The following is a 21,341-nucleotide window of genomic DNA, read 5'->3' on the forward strand; positions in this document are numbered from 1 at the left end:
ATTCACATGGTCATGCCCTCCTGGTCGAGTAGTGGAGCTGCATAAGAAAGGCCTCAGGCAGCCAGTCTATATTTTGGAAACATCCTGAGCATTATGCAATAAAAACATCATGTTTTAGACCACTCCCCCACAAAAAAATGACACCTGCACTAAGCCAGAGGATCCGATTGGCTGTCCATCAAGACACAGAACTGTCCTGGACCCAAATAAAAGGCCCTTACTGGTGCCGACTGCAGCGTAATAACCATCACACAGCATCTGTGGGAAATCGGTTTCAAAACAAAAGACGAATTCAAAACTGCCCGTTTCGACTTCTTCGCCAGGGAACATCAAACATTGAAAGGTCCCGTGAAATACATTTTATAACCTTGACGGCCCAGATGGCTTCCAACGTTACTGGCATAAGGAGATCCATCTGAGATGGTTTCTACCGGGCACAGTGGACGAGGTTCAATCATGATCTGGGGATCCCTATAGTCACATTTACACCCATATTACCCAATAGAGTACACAAAAAGCAACACATGATATGTTTACTCTCACATTGTCACTGAGTACTTCCTATTTGAAAATGTTTAAGCTAGCTAACAGGCTAACCAGTTAGCCTAGAATGTATTGATTGTAAACTTAAGCCATAATCGGGAGGAGAACTTTTCCCACTCTTTCCTGCAGCGTTAGGGTAACGCAACGTAAGGTAATAGCAACCATATTAGCACTACCGGGCACAGTGAAGGGGGGGAGGGGTTCAATCATGATCTGGGGGTAACTCAATGCTAGCTTGATCAAGGATTTCAAACATATTCCCGATTCAATCCCATAGAGAATATTTAGATGGACGGCAAGGAAGTTGATAAAAATGGCCATCAGTTCCAGACAGTTGATGCCCTTGGTGACGCCATCTTCACGATCTTGGAGCAATGTTCCCAATAGCCTCCTGGAAACACTTGCATCAAGCATGCCTAAAAACACTCTGCCCCTTCCATAGGTTTTCTATATTAACCAACGTTTTCAGATTGTATTGATTTGTCTCCTTGAAGCTGATTCGCTCAGGTTTCTAACGCCATCCCAATTTAATAACAGCGATACCGTGTCAGGTCATTGTCCGGCAAAATATGCTGACAAATTTTCACCCTTGTGTGTACAAGAGTGTTGTTTTCCACATAAATCATTCACTACCGACGTTAAATCATGGAGTAACCGCGGGGATGACAGACACACAAGGTGGAGGGTTTGAGATTTAATGACACATCAACTCAAGGTCAATATGTGGCCTGCACGAGTAAATCACCTAATTATCGGGGAGCGGGTTGTTGAAAATGATGACACAAGATGGGGGGGGGGGGGGGTGGCGAGACGGAAGCGGGTAAGTCTTTGCAAAAAAAGGGTCTGCCATCAAGAGACAAATAGCATCCAGCATGACTCATGGTCTCTGCTGAGGACTCCGAGAGGCGGCGCTCTACTGCCACCCTCAGGACACACCGCCTGCATGACATCTGCAGTGGCCAGGATCTTCTATGACCGTGCAGGACCCACACACACACACACACGACTTGACACCCAAATGCTTCCAAAACCATTTGGGGGGGGGGGGGGTGGTTCACGCTAGCTGTGCAGCCTGAAGGCTTCTGCTGGCAAAGCTCAGCGACACGTAGTAGCAGTAATCTTCCTCCTCTTGACTTGAAAACTGGGCCACAGACCAACTCGGCCCGCTTTCATCTATCCCCCCAACACCCCCCCACACCTTAAGTGACTTTTTAATTTCTGACTAGTACGCGTCCTGACCTTCTCTTCATCCCCTGTGACCCAGTTGTGCTGCTACTCAGGACGACCCTCATTTCTCTTCCACTTAACTTCATATTAAAAAGGTGTGCTATTCAAAGCCCACACAGAAAAAAGCATTTATGGAGGAAATAAGCATAAGCATATTTTTATTATAAGCATATTTATTCACTTCTGAGGGTTATTATGAGGGATGTACATATAAAAAGCAGGTGATAAACCAATAACCCAAGTAGTACAATAGTATAATTTACTGTATTATTTATTCATTGTACATAGGGCTGTCAAAAATAGCACATTAACGTGATAACTCAATGATACTAATTTTTTGTGTCATAAACACATGTTCATCATGTCAAGCCAAAATGGCGTCCCCACACAGTCAGAGTCTACCGCTTGTTCATAACTTCATTCTGACCCGAACACATCTCCAACTGACAAACACCTCTCTCATCCACCACCCTGGGAACGACACTTCCTCATTGTCACAAGAGACCACACGGAGGTGCATTCACTGACACTCCGAAAACCACGGCTCTTAGTACGGAAGTACAAACACATCTCCAACTCACAAACACCTCTCTCATCCACCACCCTGGGAACGACACTTCCTCATTGTCACAAGAGACCACACGGAGGTGCATTCACTGACACTCCGAAAACCACAGCTCTTTGTACGGAAGTACAAACATCTCCAACTCACAAACACCTCTCTCATCCCGCCACCCTGGGAACGACACTTCCTCGTTGTCACAAGACCACACCGGAGGTGCATTCACTGACACTCCGAAAACCACAGCTCTTTAGTGCGAAAGTACAATTTGCTGCATTTGCTCAGAAATACGTCCACAAAAAAATAGAAAACAAATTTGATGAACAAATGAAAATTGAGGACTCTGAGAAAAGTCGGAAAACTGCAAAGAAAAGGAAATGCAGTTCCAACAAGGTTACCTCAAGATATGACGAGACTGACTAATTACAGCCTTTATTGTGAAATCCTATTGGTAATTCAGACTGACCTCTTTGCTAGCAGTTTATGTTGTGTTTTTTTTAATGCAGATGATTGCAATTAATGCAATTATGTGTTCTTATTAGTAGATCACTAGTAGTTATTTTGTTACGCTTGTATATATTATATGTTACTAAACAGTTAGCATGGTAAAAAAAGAGAAAGAGGAAAAAACATTTGCATTCAATCCACATTTTGGGGTGACTTTGAACGCAACCACTTCTAGGCTCATAACAGCCCTGTCGGTGTGATTTAGATGTTGTGCGACTATTACAGAAAAAGTACAAAAAAAAAAAAGTACATGCGAAGATACACATGTATATTACACACATAGTGCCAAATGGTGATTCCTCATCATTTGAAAACTGATTAAAATCATCATCTGACAGCCCTAATTATACAAATCATGCTGATTCTTTTGTCATGCAGCAGGGGAGTTAATCTTAGGAACATGCCAGGCCCAAAGCAGATGGAAATTTCCTACTTATTATTATTGGGTTTTTTTGCCAGTCATCTTACAGGGCAGCTAAGGCTCGTCAGGACCAATGCTACATTCGAGCCATGCGCGTATGTGGTTACCTCGCCATAGAACAATGATCTATGTGCCTTGAAAGATGTGTCAAAATGGCCGGCAGTGAAGGCGTCGGCTTTTGTACCGACCGTGGTACCTGAAAAGAGCCCGATCTCACGTGTGTTCCTCACATCCTCGCCTCTCATTGGGAGATCAGACTCACGCAGGCGATATAAATGTTTTATCTCACCTCTCCTCCTCTTTTTTTTGCATCATTATGCGGGAGCGCTCTTGATCAAGTTCAAAGCAACCTTTTATGTAACCCTCAGGCAAGCCATGAATTTATCAGTATAGTTAAAAAAAAATAAAAGTGGGGGGTACTTGAGATGTTTAATGATATTTTTCCACTCTGTTGCAAAGGTCATAATATTATTTTACACTGACAATTAGATGTAGTGGTGTGTCCATCTCCCTTGATTTAAGCTAATATGTGCTGACAAGTAGGAGGGAGTGCACTCTCCACACTGTACTCTGCATTAAGGACACTTTTTACCCTCCCCAAGGCCCCCGGGCAATAACCTCCAAAGCTAATATCTTCTTGGCTTTTAGGAGTATGAGCCAGCGATTTGGGCCTAATTGGACAGGGGCACCGTTTCAAGGTTGCAGTAAAGCTTTTGTTCCCGTAGCTCCAGAGGAGAGGATTGTTTATATGAACATAACAAGTGTCAGGGGAGGGGAAATGGGGTCAGGTTTTATTCATGTCTTTGGTGCTACTTTTTTCCCCCCTCTGTTCAAAAAAGGCTTTCATTGGAAATAAAGCGGCGCCGTGTGTCACCTTAGGGCGGACGGGAAGAAACAAAAAAGACAAAATGTAAAGAAGAAAAAAAAAGCCACTTGAGGGCCTCACCTTGGCTACAAATTGTCTGTCCTTCTGGTCCAAATTGGCTGTGGGTGCAACGTAGTCCTTCCAGATACGCACTTTACGCTCTTTAGCAGAACTAATGGAGGGGAAAAAAAAGAAGTGTAAAACTCACTAGAAGTAGCGTCATGTGAGTGGGTAGAATCAACAGTAGCAGCCAAAAATATATACGCAGTTGCTTGCGCAATGGAATTAGATGTGGTGTCCAAATGTTGGAGTCATAGATTGGATACCATTAATGATGCTGAAGGAACTCACAAAACATCATCATCCACAATACAGGACACACGTTCCTCTTTTGTGATGGCAATCTGGATGATTGGCATGTTCTCCGGTTTCCTCCCACATTCCAAAAACATGTTAGCTTGATTAGCCACTCCAAATTGTCCATAGGTATGAATGTGAGTGTGAATGGTTGTTTGTCTATATGTGCCCTGTGATTGGCTGGCCACCAGTCCAGGGTGGACCCCGCCTCTCGAGCAAAGACAGCGGGGATAGGCTCCAGCATACCAGTGACCCTAGTGAGGATAAGCGGCATAGCTGCAGTGTTTTTGAGGTCATTTTTGTGTTTTTTTGTGCCTTTTGACTTCATTCATTCAGTCATTTTCTACTGCTTTTCCTCACGAGGGTCGCAGGGGTGCTGGAGCCTATCCCAGCTGTCTTCGGGAGAGAGGCAGGGTACACCCTGGACTGGTGGCCAGCCAATCACAGGGCACATATAGACAAACAACCATTCACACCTATGGACAATTTGGAGTGCTAATTAACCTAGCATGTTTTTGGAATGTGGGAGGAAACTGAAGTACCCGGAGAAAACCCATGCATGCACGGGGAGAACATGCAAACTCCACACAGAAATGGCCGAGGGAGGAATTGAAACCTGGTCTCCTAGCTATGAGGACTGCGCGCTAACCACTACATCACCATGCAGCCCTTTTTTGACTTCATTCAAAGAGTAATGCTCTGTAGCTGAAGAAAGAAAAAGCAGTTTGGTACCGTTCAGAAGCTCTGAGCTTCTCAGCTCCCTGTGTGTAGACGGCCATGGACCAGTCCACGCAGCGGGCGAAGCCTTCCTTCAGCAGGAGCTCTGTTATGTTGCCGTTCTGGGAGACAAAAAGTGCAAAAAGACGCTTTTCTTAAAAGAACCCATGCTCACTTTTCTACTGAGCCTTGCTGGAGGGGGTGTGGCAGACATTTTGCTGCATATTAAGAACGTTTCGAGATACTTGAATTCACACTTTTCACAGGTTTGCAAACACGTCTTACCGGGTGCAGGATAGTTCCCAGGATGACCTGGTTCGGGCAGCTCTCCAGAATGATCTGCACGTCTCTCTGCAGCAGACGGGACTCTGTGAAGAACTTGGCCTCGGCCGCAAAAGGCTCCGGCGTCTCCGTGCCATCTGCTTCCCGCTTGAACGTGGGACACTGGAGGAGAGGGGGTTGGGAGGCGGGGGGTAGTCGTTTAGCAAGAAAAGCCTGTGTGTTTATTTTTCATTGGCGACGTCTTTTGCGGTTCACGCACAGCTGTTTAAAGCGGATGTCGCATTGCAAAGCACCAGAGAAACAGATGCCACCGAAGGGGGTGAAAAAAGCTTTTCGACAGCAGTGTCATGTCTTCAAGTGAGGAAGATTACCTTGAGTGGTCCATTGGCGGAGATTTAGAAAACAGATTGATTGAAACATTTTGCAGCGGCGGAACAAAAAACGAGCACCGAGTGGTTTTTTTAGAAGCTAGGAACATGTGCTGGTCGTGTTTGTGACGCTAATGGCGCTCGAGTTACCTTGACTCCAGACAGCATGACGGTGACCAGATAGTAGTCGGGCAGCAGCAGGGCACGGACCACGCTGCCGTCACGCACGTGCTCGATGATGGCTGTGGGAGAGTGTGGAGTTAAGTCATCTGTTAGGTAAAAGTGACTTTAAGCCTTAGATGCACGAGTGACTGGACCCTACTCTCAAAAATGACCCATACTAGAATCAATGCTTTTTTATGTCAATTTTGCCATTTTGGTTAGGAATAATCACTTGTATGATATTTAGTATTATATTTAGGACCACACAAGAATGATTTCATCCAGCATCTGTAGGACCATTTCAGCTGTGTATCTCGCAAAAGAGTAATAGCCAACAGTACATATAGTAATGTTAGCCAGCTAGTGTCAGCTAGTTATAAAGTAGGCTAATTTGTTGATAATACAAAGATACATACACAATATTATATGAAGATAATACTTGTTGTATTAGCACTTTATGTGTAAAATAATCTTCCTGAAGGGGGAGACTTCTGATATAGTCTGTGTGATCTACAGTTAATTTATTCCTGACAGCCAAAGTTGATAAGAATCAAAGGTTCCGATTGGATTCCATAGAAAATACATGCGGGTCATTTTTGACCCACTTATTGAAGGTAGGGGTAGTAACACAAAAACTAAAATTTCTTAAAATTTATAAAAAGGTAAGTTAAAAATGTGAATGGCATGATATTAAAAACATGTGTTTTTTTTAGGAATACCTGGAATATGAAATGAAAAATTTTCATTACAAAGATATTTCCAAAAAAAACAACCTGACCGGGTCATTTTTGACCCACTTATGGAAGGTTGGGGTAGTAACACAAACATTTCTTAAAATGTATAAACGGTAAGTTAAAAATGTGAATGGCATGATATTAAAAACATGTTTTTTTAGGAATACCTGGAATATGAAATGATGAAAAATTTCCATTATGAAGATATTTCAAGAAAACAACCTGACCGGGTCATTTTTTGACCCATTTATGGAAGGTTGGGGTAGCAACTAAAATTTCTTAAAATTTATAAAAGGTAAGTTAAAAATGTGAATGGCATGATATTAAAAACATGTTTTTTTTAGGAATACGAAATGATGAAAAAATTTCATTACAAAGATATTTCAAGAAAACAACCTGACCGGGTCATTTTTGACCCACTTATGGAAGGTTGGGGTTGTAACAAAAACTACAATTTCTTAAAATTTATAAAAGGTAAGTTCAAAATGTGAATGGCATGATATTAAAAACATGTTTTTTTAGGAATACGAAATGATGAAAAAATTTCAATACAAAGATATTTCAAGAAAACAACCTGACCGGGTCATTTTTGACCCACTTATGAAAGGTTGGGGTTGTAACAAAAACTACAATTTCTTAAAATTTATAAAAGGTAAGTTAAAAATGTGAATGGTATCATAGCAAAATTTTTTAGGAATACCTGGAATATGAAATGATGAAAAATTGTCATTACGAAGATATTTCAAGAAAACAACCTGACCGGGTCATTTTTGACCCACTTATGCATCTAAGTGTTAACAAGGGGTAAGCTGTCCCTGGAGCCTGTTTATGAGCACCCAACCTCAGGAAAATCAATCATCTCCCCTCTCTCCCTATTGTGGTTCAGGCTTCACAACACATCTTAAAATAAAACTCTCCCACTCAAACAGGCTGGATGACTGATCTCCTGTCAGTCATTCAGTCTCCCTGTCCCATCAGTCCCATTCCAATAAAGTGCACTTGCATTATGATGTGTAGTTAACTCACCTAGCAATATCCGTTCTTGTGACAGGCCTAGCATCTATTATGTCGAACAAGTGCAGAGCTACAGTGCAGAAGTTGGAAGGAGACCAAGTTCACAATAGAGTTTCTTAGAGGAACTCAGTCAAACAGACCCCCAAAAAGGCGTGTTCCCACCAAACTTTTAAACTGTTGAAATTTTGATTAATGCACTTCCAGTCCAATTGTGGCATCTGAGATGCATTTGAAACTGGTGAAAATAGTCCAATATGGGATAAGAGTCACCTGCACCAAAGTCAATTTGCTCTTAAATTGCACTTTACACTTTGAAGCAGCTGCAGTGCATCGGCTTTGGTTAAAAAAAGAAGAGCGCAGCCAATGAAGAGGCTCTTTTCTTGTTCATTAGCCGGCTTGCTGGTAGGTCGGTGCAATGAGCTGAGCCGCTGTTAACAGCATCGAGTGGCACATTACACCTCTGCAAGAATGAGCCGCTGAAGGTTGATCTGCTGGGCGCCATTAGCCTCATTCCTTTCCCCTCCCACTCGCCTGCGTACTCGGGCCAAATTAGGTGTTTATGACAGAGCTGCCTGGCAGCAAATTTTGGGACGCTGTTTTTTTTTTTGTGTTTTGTTTTTTTTCTTACCGTTGATGGGCTTCTGGTGCAAGGAGTCTACAAAGTTGCGGGGGTTCTCGATGGTGTACTTGATGTCACGGACGGTTTGCGCGCCGCCACCTTCGCTCCACATGCCCTTCTTGGAAGACTTGGCCTGGTCCTCCATCTCGCATAGTCGGACCTGATCAGGACTGCCATGAACGCAGAAGGAAGAAAAGACGAGAGAAAAACACTTAGCATGAGGGAGCTAGCCGTGTACGGAATGGGACACCTATTTCAACTACAGAGCCCTCTAAAAAGCCTCCAACATTTTATGGTTTTATATAAATGCCATGACTATGTACTAATAATTTCAATAATGCTTACAGTATTTTGATCACTTTAAACATTCTTTGCTGGGCGCACTGATTTCAGCCCCAAGATGGCAACCAACACAACCTCCGCCAACATCAGCAGCATCGAAAGCGGTCGTGTTTGCAACTACTAATCATGCCAAAGCTGATTTTTGCTTTGTTAAATTACATTGTCAGAATGTTCCACGGACTAATAAGCAAAGCCGCAGCCCGCGAATGTCCCCCATACCGCACTTTGGATGCCCCTGGTCTAATATTTAGGTATAAATGACCGCTGACCATTTTCCCTCGATCGGCAATCATCTTGAGAACACATGTTGGCTTCCTCTGCCCAAAGTGGTCATCATCATTCATGACTACTATCATCATCATAATGCTCCATCAGCATGTGAAGTCACAGTGGATAACGAACAATGAGTCGGAGCCGCTGATGAAGCATTTAGCGCTGCTGACATTGTAGGGCATCATTGCCCACAATAAATGTAGAAAACAGTCTCGCGTTGGAGGATACAGATGAAATAACTGATGCTGATACCACATATATAGACAAGCTATGATGTGGGGGGGGGGGGTAAGAAAGGTAGAGCACTACTGCCACCATGTGGACACCGGAGACATGATCACTTTGGACACTGAAAGCAATGTCGAACTCATTCAGCACCACTGTAACAACTAGGCCATGTTTGTATTGGCATAAAAATATTATATTTTAATGTGTGCAGCACTGCAGCATTGTCTATTGCCACACTGGGGGGGGGGGGGGTAAATACAGGGCTCGGAATGCACTAATTACAAAGCAGTGACTCCAGCTGCAGTTACGCAACATCCCAAAATACACCCACTCGTATACGTTTGCAGTTGTGCTTTGGTTTATCTTTTTTTTGGTGATCTAATGTTGTGCATATTCCAACTATTAAGACGGGAAAGGTTCTCACTTATTCCCTCTGATTCCTTCCCTCCGCACTGTGGCGAGGCCCTCGATTACCAGAGACTCAGCAATGTTCTCGCCGCTCATATCTGGAAGAAAAAAATAAAAATAGAAACAGAAGTCAAGTCCGATGCATTTTTACTGCACTTTACGCTCAAACAGAAATAACAGTACAAGGGTCTCCTGTGTAAATAAAAGGAGCACTGCAGCAAAGTGGTGCCTGTGGACTCATCCAGGACAGAGACACAGCAACAGCGTAGGCCGGGGGTCTCAAATACGTGGCCCGCAGGACCCTAGTTTGAGGCCCCCGCCTTGATATGAAAGTTTGATGTTAGTTTGATATGGATGCTGTATGGTATCATGTACCCAGAAAAAATTATTATGTTTGATTAATGTTCATGTTAAAGGTTAAATAACTGTTAATAGTTATCCTCCCTATCCGTGTGGAAGTGGTAAGTTTTGGGGTTTTTAAGTTTAAAAGGAAATAACTTGGAGGCTACCGTTTAGGTCGCTAGCTCTCTAGTTTGCAAGATAGCATGTGTCACAAGACCCTGCAGTTGCGCAATATGTTGTAAATAAAAATAAATAAATATATATATATATATATATATATATATATATATATATATATACATATATATAAAAATAAAGAGTATAAATGACTATCGGCGTGTTTTGTCATGTCTACAGGGCTCTAAAAATGCTTTGTTAATTTTAATCTGAAAAAATAATTAGTCTACCCACCAACTATATGTGGTTTCTTAATTTTTAATTATTTGTCATTTTATTATTATTATATTTATTTATTACTGATTGATTGATTTTCTTTATTATTGATCTTATTTTGTGTAGAAAAATAAAAATGAAGATATTTGAGAACAGTGGAATGTTTTATCGGAGCTTTTCTTGTAGAAAAATCGGAACCAAAGCAAAGTTTATTCATTTTTCTGTTTTTTATAAATGCGCTTTTTTTTTTTGTAAAACCTTATGCGGCCCAGCCTCGCCCAGACCCTAGCTCCAGTGGCCCCCAGGTAAAGTGAGTTTGAGACCCCTGGCGTAGGCTAACATTAGCGTGTGTGTGTTTTAGCAGTGTATACGACAACAATGAAGACTCTTGCTCTGCAAGTTTGCCGCTTAAGGCCCGAGCGTACTCGCCTTTCCCCAAGTAGATCATGCCGTACTCCCGGCCCAGGGCGGTCTTGATCTCCACATTGAAGCAAACCTCTTTGCCAATCAGCTTCTTCCTGAGGAACTCTCTGGCTTGAAAGGCCCACGGCTGCAACAACAGAGACAATGTTATCTTACCACACTAGCTTAGACGGCTTTCGCACAGAAAATGAAGAAAAGAAGTTACGTCGGGGGGGTTCACAGTCTCCCGTGTTTGAGATTCTTGTACCTGGTGTCAGATTATTAAACATTACTGACACCTAGTGACCAGTGTAGAACACCACATATGATCACATCTTTCAATGAGTCTTCCAAATGCCTTATATTTTTATTTTTACTCATTTGGACATTTTTGCGCTTGAAAAATATTTAATTTGGCAAAAACCTGCTTACATATGCATATTTTCACACTAATAAACACAAAATAGCATGTTTACCAATTCATATATTTTTGAAAAATCCATTATAGCATGGAGCTGTAAAACTCAACATGGCGGGAGATTACTGCACCATGTAAATCCAACAGTAAGCAGCATCGGCAGGAGAATCCTTCACACAGATTTTTGTAAATTTGGCCGTATCACAGAGCTGGCATCTATCCGTTGAGTATTTCACACAGAAAGCAAAGCAAAGGAACAATGCCTGAACTGTGTGTGCGCTTTCACACAACAAACACAGGCAGCATCCTAGCTCCCAAGCAGGAAAAAGCTTAGCATATTCTTTCACACAGACTCCAAAAAACCCATATAATGTCAGAATGGGCCCGTCATTATAATATTATTATTATTATTATTATTATTATTTCAGCATGAGCTCGTCAACAAACAACCCACCTCGTCTGGGGTGTCCTTGGTGTCTGGCTGGCTCTGAGCCGCTCGTCTCGCCATAGCGCCGGCTCGGATGTTACTGAGATTGATCTGACGCTCCGGGGGCGGACCACCTCGAGGCTGACCCCGGACGATGATTGCGCAGCCCGATAGGACCTGGAGGGAAAGCAACAATAGTGAGGAGAGACGCCGGGATGAGCTTGTTGCTATGGCGACCATGTACCAAGAGGGTGACAACCTTGGCATTGTGTGAATCTGTGTAAACAGATATAATGAGGGGTGGGAGGGGGGGTCAGTGTTGATCTAAGATGGGAGGGAGATAAAAGTAATCATCCCAAAGCACTTTTTAAATGATGCTAATGTGATGTAATCATGTAGTGAGCGAGTGATGACGGTGTGGTTGGAAATAGAAATAGGAAGCTATAATAATTTGGAAGCTATAATAATTTGCAACTTATGCATTTATACATATACCTTAAAAAAACATACAAAAACAGAAATACGCAGCTTTGTAGCGAGTTTTAAGGTCCCAGCATGTATGCTAATTAGCCCCAGCTAGGCTAACACGCCGTGTTGCACTCGATCTCGGGCGCAGGACACGACTGAAGTCGTGAAAAGTGCAGAAAAGTAGTGAAAAGTTCAAAGTTCTCCACCCACCCATTTTAGTTAGCTGGGAAAGCTCACATCTGTTGCAGCTAATTGCTAGCATGTTACCTACCATGCCAGTTAGCCCTTTAAACCCACTGCACCCCTGACGTACACCTATATATAAAAAAACATTCTGTACACATGTGTAAAGTTGGGTATTAAACAATAGTTTAAAATCACTTCAGAACGTTAAACACACGTATATCGGTTGTTAGCGGGCTAGCCAATATTAGCTAGTGATAGCAATAATTGGGCTCACTCGGCATGCTGCTCGTGACGCCAGCATGCACGAGGTACAAACATGCGCTGTCACGTTAATGTGATTGAATGTTATGTCAATAAAGTATACGTGTCGGTGTCGCCTAGCTAGCCTGCTAACTAGCACTCACACGTCTACACATGCGGGAGGGGGGGGGGACTTACCATCTTAACTATCCCCCTCTGGAGAGGTGCAGAGGCAGCCGAGGCTGTCTGGGATGGAGCCGAAACAGATGCCATGTCCACCGGGTTTATAAGTTCGGGTGACGCCGCAAGAGAGAAGTAAGGCAGGCGAGGCAATAACAAAAAAAAAGCTTGAACACTGAGCCGGTGGGTGCTCCTCCAGAAAGCCAGGAGAAAAAGGCTGAAGGCTGGTCAACACACACTTTATACCGGAAGAACACTGTGACAGATACACGTTACGTCACTTCCCGCCACAGAATGACTGGGAGTGAATGGAGGCGGTTAAAAAGTACTTCCGGGTTAGCATGTGAGACACGTCAGCATAGCATAACCCCAGCTAATGCTGCGTTCACGGAGTGTGGGATAAGAAGCACGTCAAATAACACCTCAGAATAAAAGTAATAATTGTTTTATCATGAAAAATTCATTCTTATCTTATTAATAATTTATGTCTGGCTATTTTGGGTGTGATGTAATTACGTACAAAAATGTTACATTTAATTTTTAACTTTGTTTTCATTTAATAACTGGTACACATACTAGTAAATGTAAAAGGAACATGGAAACTCAGGGAAGATTGTCCAAATATTCCAAAAATATTCCCAAAAAAACGTGTTGTGTATGAGTAAGACTTGTTTTAATTATTATTCTCATTTTACCAAGCATAAGTTATCACAACGATTATTAAATTGAATGTTTTAATACATTTTCTTAAAAAAAAAACTGAGTAGGAGTTGGTGGATGTAAATGTAAGTCCAAAGTCAGCCTTAGAAAGCTTTACATAAAAAAGACATCTTGTTTAATGTCATAGTATTTTAATATGTCAGCCAATTATTTAAAAATATGCCTCAATAAAAATAATCTTAATTATTTCTATGTTTTGAGAGTGTTTTATTTTGAATTTGCTTATTTATTTGTATTTTTATGGAAAAAGAAAAACATGGAATTTAATTTTTTTTTTCAACAAATGACTTTTGAGGTTGTTTTGAAGTAAAGAAATAATAATATACAGCAATGCAAGTATGGAAAAGTGTTGCTTTAATCACACAAAACAAACATTACATAACAAATAAATATGTGAATAAATACATAAAATAACATGCGATATACTGTTATATATTATTTTAATATGTCAGTACTGGGAGAAAAAAAGCACATTTTTATGTCAGTGATTTGTATCCTGATTTTCTAATTATAATTGTTATTGGTGTAAATATGTTTTTCTGTTTAGAAAATATGTGGAAATGGCACATGGCATTTTCTTTGTTAAAAGATTATTTTTCAGTGGGAAATTGTTGACCTTAAAAATGTAACATCAAAGTAAAACATGTTGCCTGACTCACATTAAAACAATTACGCAAATAATAATAAGAATAATCATTCACAAATAAGCATTAATGTTCCAAAAAATGACGTAAATACATTTTATTTGCATCACATTACACAAGTGAAGAACGTATTGTTATGAAAAGAAAAGGCAACGCACTAATTAAGCTTGTTCAGTGAAAGCAAAGGTGCAGCTTCAGGCGCCTCTTTGCGCACAGCACACCTTAAATGGTGCGCTTTTACGCGGATGGTTTACACACATTTCCCATCGTTTTGTCGCCTCATCTAAGGTATATTTACGCGTAAAACATCTAAAAAAAACACCCGGGTTGTGTTATTCATACGTTTTCACATTTGGCGGACATCTCGGAGCACTTTCGAGTGCACCAAATTGAGCCTGAGCGACATTTACGCACAGATCGAGTGGCGCGTTCTTAAGCACACACGGTCACATTAGTGTTATTTGGCTCACGCACTCCACGCAGTAAAACATAATAAATCAATGACAGCTTGGAGCAGACTGTAATAAACACGATTGGCGGGTTTATATTCGCGCTGCGTTGGTCGTCAAGGAGACCCAAACCGTCTGAGCGCCACGATTGCACGCATCGTGTATTGCTGTCTACTCCGCGGTGGTTAATGTATAATTTGGAGCATATGGCATCTTAAAATCATACCCTGCCCTCATTGGACGCCTTGTGGAGCCCGGTAATGATATTCAATTAGTCATCAAACAGACCCAAAGGCCGCGCCGTGCGTCTGTGTTGTCTGAAGCCACATGGACTAATATTTGCTCGTCAAATATCCCCCCTTGGGACGTTTACTGCACATTTTATCTATAAGCTGGGCTGCCCAAGCAACATCTGTGTGGGTGATTTTTGTGCCCCCCTATGCGTCCTTTCCGGAGGAACGTCCTCCCTGCTTCTTCTTGGTGTGTTTGAGAGACAACGTAATAAAGGCACTCTGGGATGGATTTATGATTTATCAAAATCACTTTACCATATGGCGATCGCATTTGCATGTGTTTGCTTTATGGAACAGGGAGTCTTCATCCTGCATTGCAGGCTGGAGGCTCACCACCCATGGAAATTACAAGAAATACGCACCGTATATATATCATTTGGCTGTGCATCTTTTGGAAAAAACATCTCCGAGGTACTTGAACGCACCATGAAAAACGCTTTAATCCCCATGAACGTTATCCATCATTATTGAAAGTGTCATTATTAAAAACTATTAAATTTGAAACACTTATATGCTAAGAGTATGTTAAAAAGCCATAGCATTTCAGTATGTGGAATCAAAATGGAGTAAGGACCTCAAACAATGCACAACGATGAGCCAATTCAAGAAACAATACAAGCAGTTGATGTTTGCTAAATACAAGGATGAAGAGTCTTCAACCAGTCATGATGTGCTATACATATCACTATATTGACACTTACTGTGGTACCCATTATGGCATTGGATGGTCATATCACCTCGTACTTTGGTAGATGAGAAAAAAAAATGTAAAAAATTTTAAAAACTAAAAAAAAATTAATAAAAAATTCTAAAATAAATTAATAAATAAAATACATTTGCTAAATACAAGGATGATGAGTCTTGAACCAGTCATGATGTGCTATATATATACATATTTTGGAATATATATATATCACTATATTGACACTTACTATGGTACCCATTATGTCATCGTATGCTCATATCACCTCCTACTTCAAAAATAACTATATTAGGAAAGCAGGAAGTGAACAAAAATGTTTTTTAAGTAAAATATTTAAAAATTAAAATTAATATATATTAGGAAAGCAGGAAGTGAACAAAAAAAGATTTTTTTTAAAAAAGTAAAAAAAACTATATTTGGAAAGCAGGAAGTGAACAAATGTAACAGTTACTGATTGTAAAAGTACCAAATAGAGGGCTAGGATTTAATAAGCTTTGCTTCTTCCTACTCCATTTGGACATGTGGAACTGTGAAGTGATTATGTGATGCATTCAATTGTAATCTGATGCATGTTCAAATGAAATAAAACCATTACTATACCAGAGTAATATGTTATGGTTATGGTTGAATCCATCTTCAACATGCACACAATCACAGCAAACGTCACACAACACAATTCCGTTTCAGCGCTAGCCCTCATCCATTTTGCATCAATTACCATAACAACAGACTTAATGATGAATATTTACAGATGAAGTAGTTGTCAGAGGTCCAGTTTGATCATGAGTAGTCACAGTCTCCGGTGTAAGTCATTGGATTTAAATCCAAGTAAATCTAAACAATACGGTGATTTTAGCTGTTTTTGGGCACATTGCTCCTTATTTAGTTGTGATAGAGCACTGGGTGGGAAAAAAGGACATCCTGTCCTGTTTAAAAGCCACTGGGAAGCAAATCATCTCATATAAAGCCTCCCTCTTGAAGCCAATATTGACATTGCAAGTGGCGGCTCCAACGTCACCGTGCTTATAAACGACCCCAGAGGGACGCCCCACTCCCCACAAATCACCTGAAGCCTTCCCCAGCAAGGTGTGCTCGCTCTCGGCTGGACTCGCCCGCTTTGTGGTTGACCTGGAAAATGTGCGGGACACGTTTTGAGCACACAAATCAAGGTCAGTTTGTTTCTTTGCTTGACATGCTGCTGTTTTTGGGAATCTTTTGGAAAAAAACAAAGATCCTGTAAGTCAGACAAGCAAACGTGCTGCTGTTTTAAGGCTGGACAACCCGAACATTTAAGTCACAAGTCAAAGATCCACTATATGACAGGAGTCGTCCTGCTGTTTTTAAGCATCTACTGCAAAAACAAACTTTTTGAAGACCTAATGCAAAAATACCAGTCAAATATCCTCTATATGACAGGAGCGCTCTGCTGTTTTTAATAACCTACTGCAAAAGTACAAATCAAAGATCCTGTATATGACAGAAGTGCTCAGCAACGTTGTTTTTGACAACCTAATGCAAAAATGCTAGTCAAAGATCCTCTGGTCAAAAATGGAAGTTGAAGATCTTCCAACTGTTTTTTAAACCATAGTACCCAAAATGCTAGCCAAAGATTGTCCAGCTATTTTTCAGAACCGAGTGCAAAATCAAAAGTCAAAGATATGTCACAGAAGTGTGCTGCTGTTTTTAAGCACTTTTTTGCAAAAATGCTTGTCAAAGATCTACTATATAACAGGAGGTTGTGCAGTCAAAAATTCTTTATATGAAGCAAGCGCTCTGCTGTTTTTAAGAACCCAGTAAAAGATCTTACAGCTGTTTTTAAAAACCTTCACATGACAGAAGCGGTCTGCAGTTTTTGAGGACTGACCACAAAATGCTAGTCCAAGATCCTCTGGTCAAAAATGCAAGTTGAAGATTGTCCAGCTATTTTTCAGAACCGAGTGCAAAAACACAAGTCAAAGATATGTGACAGAAGTGTGCTGCTGTTTTTAAGCACCTATTGCAAAAAATGCTCGTCAAAGATCCACTATATAACAGGAGGTTGTGCATTTTTTAAGAACCCACTGCAGTCAAAGATTCTTTATATGAGGCAAGCACTCTGCTGTTTTTAAGAACCCAGTAAAAGATCTTACAGTTGTTTTTAAAAACCTACTGGAAAAACTCCAAAGAGTCTTCATATGACAGAAGCGCTCTGAGGACTGAGGACTGACCACAAAATGCCAGTCCAAGATCCTCTGGTCAAAAATGCAAGTTGAAGATCTTCAAACTGTTTTTTTAAACCCTACTGCCAAAACACTGGTAAAAGATCCTCTATATGACAGAAGTGTGCTGCTGTTTTTAAGCACCTATTGCAAAAATGCTAGTCAAAGATCCACTATATAACAGGAGAACTCACTAGCGAGTTTTTAAGAACCCACTGTAACAATGCCAGAAAAAGATCTTACAGCGGTTTTTAAAAACTGACTGGTTTGACAGAAGCGCTCTGCAGTTTTTGAGGACCGGCCACAAAATGCTGGTCCAAGAGCCTTCATATGAAAGGAGCACTGTGCTGTTTTTAAGGAGGTCCTGCACTGTTTTTCAAAAGGTGGTGGCAATGTGAACCAGCTTGGCGGGATCTTCCTCAACGGGAGACCTCTTCCAGACTCCAAAAAGAGGAAAATGGTGGAGCTGGCCTCGGAGGGGGTCCGGCCCAGCCAGATTTCCAGGATCCTGAGGGTACTTTGCAGTAGAAATTTTTCATGATAAACCAACCATTGACCATAAACGTTCATTTAGCGAGTGTCTCTTCAGGTGTCCACAGGCTGCGTCAGTAAGATCCTGAGCCGCTACAGACTGACTGGACTCCTGCAACCAAAAACCATTGGCGGGAGCAGACCACGACTACTCACCCCTGCCGTCATCGCCGCTATCGCTCAGCACAAACGGGACAATCCGTCTATTTTTGCTTGGGAGATTAGGAATAGTCTCCTGGCCAGGAGGAGCTGCAAGGCTTCCAAGGTGCCCAGCGTAAGTCGCAAGGACGCACTTGCCCCCTTTGATGAAGGACACTTAACATGCATCCTGTGTCCTTAAGGTGTCTTCCATCAATCGCATTTTAAGACGGATCCCACTGGAGCAAGAAGCACCATGGCTGGACATCAAAGCGTCCTGCAGGAGTCAAGACAGTAAGGCTCTGCTGTTTTTACAAATGCAAATATCCTCTGAGAGCCCTTCTGTCAAAGATCCTCTATATGACAGGAGCACTCTGATGTTTTTGCAGACTTAAATCGTATTCAACCATTAAAAATTCTCAATATGAAATGATTCATCTGCTATTTTTTAGGACCCACTGACCTGGAGTAAAAAAACTGGTCAAAGATCCTCTATATGAGGATGACTGCTGTTTTTGAAGACCTACTGTAAGAATGTTAATCAAAGATCCTCTATATGACATGACTACTTTTTGAGGGCCTAATCTAAAATGTTATTCAAAGATGAAAGATTATGAAATGAAATTATTTATCTGCTGTTTTTGAAGACGTACTGTAAACATTTTGTCAAAGATCCTCTATTTAACTTATTCAATGATTAAAGATTATCAATATGAAATGATTCATCTGCTATTTTTGAGGACCTAATGTAAAAATGTTAATCAAAGATCCTCCATATGACAGGAGTGCTCCACTGTTTTTGAGGCCCTACAGTAAAAACACTGGTCAAAGATCCTCTCTATGAGGATGACTGCTGTTTTTGAAGACTGTAAAAATGTTAATCAAAGATCCTCTATATGACAAGATTTCTTTTTGGGCGCTTAATCTAGAACGTTATTCAAAGATGAAAGATTATAATATGAAATTATTTATCTGCTGTTTTTGAAGACGTACTGTAAAAATGTTAATCAAAGATCCTCTATATCACGTGACTAGCCTGCTGTTTTTGAGGGCCTAATCTAAAATGTTATTCAAAGATGATAGATTATAATATCAAATTATTTATCTGCTGTTTTTGAAGACGTACTATAAAAATGTTAATCAAAGATCCTCTATATCACATGACTACTCTGCTGTTTTTGAGGGCCCAATCTAAAATTGTATTCAAGGATTAAAGACTATGATATGAAATTATTTATCTGCTGTTTTTGAAGACGCACTGTACAAATTTAGTCAAAGATCCTCTATTTGACAGTTCTGCTGTTTTGAGGGCCCACAGCAAAAACGCGAGAACCTCTGTATGAGAGGACTACTGCTGTTTTTGAAGACGGATTGTCAACACGTTCATCAAAGATCCTCTACATAACAGAAGTGATCTGCTGTTTTTGAGGACCTACAGGAAAAAACACTGGTCAAATATCCTCTGTATGAGGATGACTGCTGTTTTTGAAGACCTACTGTAAAAATATTAATCAAAGATCCTCTATATAACATAACTACGGTGCTGTTTTTGAGGGCCGAATCTAGTGCTCTGCTGTTTTTGAGGACCAACAGGAAAAACACTGATCAAAGATCCTGCTTTGGAGGACCTACTGCTCGGCAAAGATCCTCTATGCAGGGCGCTCTGCCGGTTCTGAGGATGAGATGTACCTAATATTGTGACTCCATTAGGTTTCTCCAGCACGTCCATGGAGATAAAAGGCATCCCTCAGAGATCTAGGACCAGCTTCACTGAGGAGCAGATGAACATCTTGGAGAAAGGTGACTTGCAATGTTAATAAAAGAAACCAGAACTTCTCACCTTAATATTTTTTCCCTCACGGATCAGAGTTCTCCCAAAGTCAGTACGTGGACCTGTACACTCGGGAGAAGCTCTCCAAAGAGATCCATCTTCCAGAGGACACTATCAAAGTAGTCCAAACCTCATATTAGATGATTCCATCTTTTCTTTCTCCTGTGTAACTTCCTGGTGGTGTCTTCAAAAGGTGTGGTTCTCAAACAGGCGGGCCAGGTGGAGACGGGAAATCCAACAAAGTAGTGAGTACTTACTACAGAGTATATGGAACGACTTTTCGGAATACTCACATATTTTTGTCCTTCGCAGCTTCTCACAGCCATCCATGGCAGGACACCGGACCATCTCTTGTGGGCTGTGATCCCTCTGGAGTGTCCTACAGACCATTCCATATGACGTTCCCTAATGGAGAATCCCTTGTAGGCTGTGATCCCTCTGGAATGTCCCACATGACGTCCCTCAAAGGCTGCAGAGGTTTGTCTCGTGCATGACTGAAGCCAGTATAGTAAAACATACTAAAAATACTACATACTAAAAATAAATACTCACATATTCTCCATTTGGCACATTCTGCTGTTTTTGAGGACTTTTGCGTTTACTGCTTAGCTGGATCGACAGGAGTGGTCAGCTGTTTTTAAGGAATGACTGATCTTCAAAGATCCTTGATATGACAAGAGCATTTTTTGCTGTTTGTTGGGACCGACTACTACTTAGAGATTGACTTTATAACAGGAGAGCTCTGCTGTTTTTTATAGTATTTAAAGTCACAGATCCTCTACAGGACAAGAGTCTTCACTCTGCACTTTTTGAGGAGCTATCGTAAAAAAAAAAAACTAGTCACAGATCTTTCTTTGGAATACTGTCTCCGGGTTTAGGAGGATCTGAGTCTGGACCCCGTCACCCGACCCAGGATCTGGTCCACCATTACGCCAAACACAGCAGCAGTGCAGAGACTAGAAGAAGACAGGACTTGTTTTTCTGTCCCCCTTGTCTCCTGTGTGTCCCACCTGGAAGAAAACCAGCAGCCCGCCAGTGGAGCACAGCAGGGACGCATGAAGACCAGCAGAGGGCGACAAAGGACACTTTTCTGCATTGATTCCTTCACTTTTGAATTCACTTGAAGAATTAAAGTATATAAAAAAACAA

The 21,341-nt window shown here is 41.2% G+C and overlaps 2 protein-coding genes across 2 annotated transcripts in view; one reads left to right on the forward strand and one right to left on the reverse strand.

Annotated features, from left to right (window-relative positions):
- The window catches only part of snd1 (staphylococcal nuclease and tudor domain containing 1), a 144,138-nt gene extending 131,188 nt beyond the window's left edge, over positions 1-12,950 (reverse strand). Inside the window, exons 1-9 of the mRNA XM_058078020.2 lie at positions 12,704-12,950; positions 11,639-11,788; positions 10,794-10,914; positions 9,646-9,727; positions 8,388-8,548; positions 6,000-6,091; positions 5,485-5,643; positions 5,215-5,321; positions 4,207-4,297 (exon numbers count right to left, since the gene is read on the reverse strand). Coding sequence (XP_057934003.2) covers positions 4,207-4,297; positions 5,215-5,321; positions 5,485-5,643; positions 6,000-6,091; positions 8,388-8,548; positions 9,646-9,727; positions 10,794-10,914; positions 11,639-11,788; positions 12,704-12,778 — 1,038 coding nt within the window. The 5' untranslated portion in view covers positions 12,779-12,950. The remainder of the gene's footprint in view (positions 1-4,206; positions 4,298-5,214; positions 5,322-5,484; positions 5,644-5,999; positions 6,092-8,387; positions 8,549-9,645; positions 9,728-10,793; positions 10,915-11,638; positions 11,789-12,703) is intronic.
- Positions 12,951-16,629: 3,679 nt separating this feature from the next.
- On the forward strand, positions 16,630-20,332 carry pax4 (paired box 4). Its single transcript, XM_078789165.1, has 6 exons — positions 16,630-16,663; positions 18,076-18,206; positions 18,282-18,497; positions 18,565-18,655; positions 20,072-20,161; positions 20,229-20,332. Exons 1-6 carry the CDS (start codon positions 16,630-16,632, stop codon positions 20,330-20,332), a joined length of 666 nt encoding a protein of 221 aa, XP_078645291.1.
- Positions 20,333-21,341: the final 1,009 nt, after the last annotated feature.

The sequence above is a fragment of the Doryrhamphus excisus genome, linkage group LG2, assembly GCF_037039965.1.
Source record: "Doryrhamphus excisus strain RoL-2023G ecotype Guam linkage group LG2, RoL_Dexc_Guam_v1.1, whole genome shotgun sequence".
NCBI classification, from domain to species: Eukaryota; Metazoa; Chordata; class Actinopteri; order Syngnathiformes; family Syngnathidae; genus Doryrhamphus; species Doryrhamphus excisus.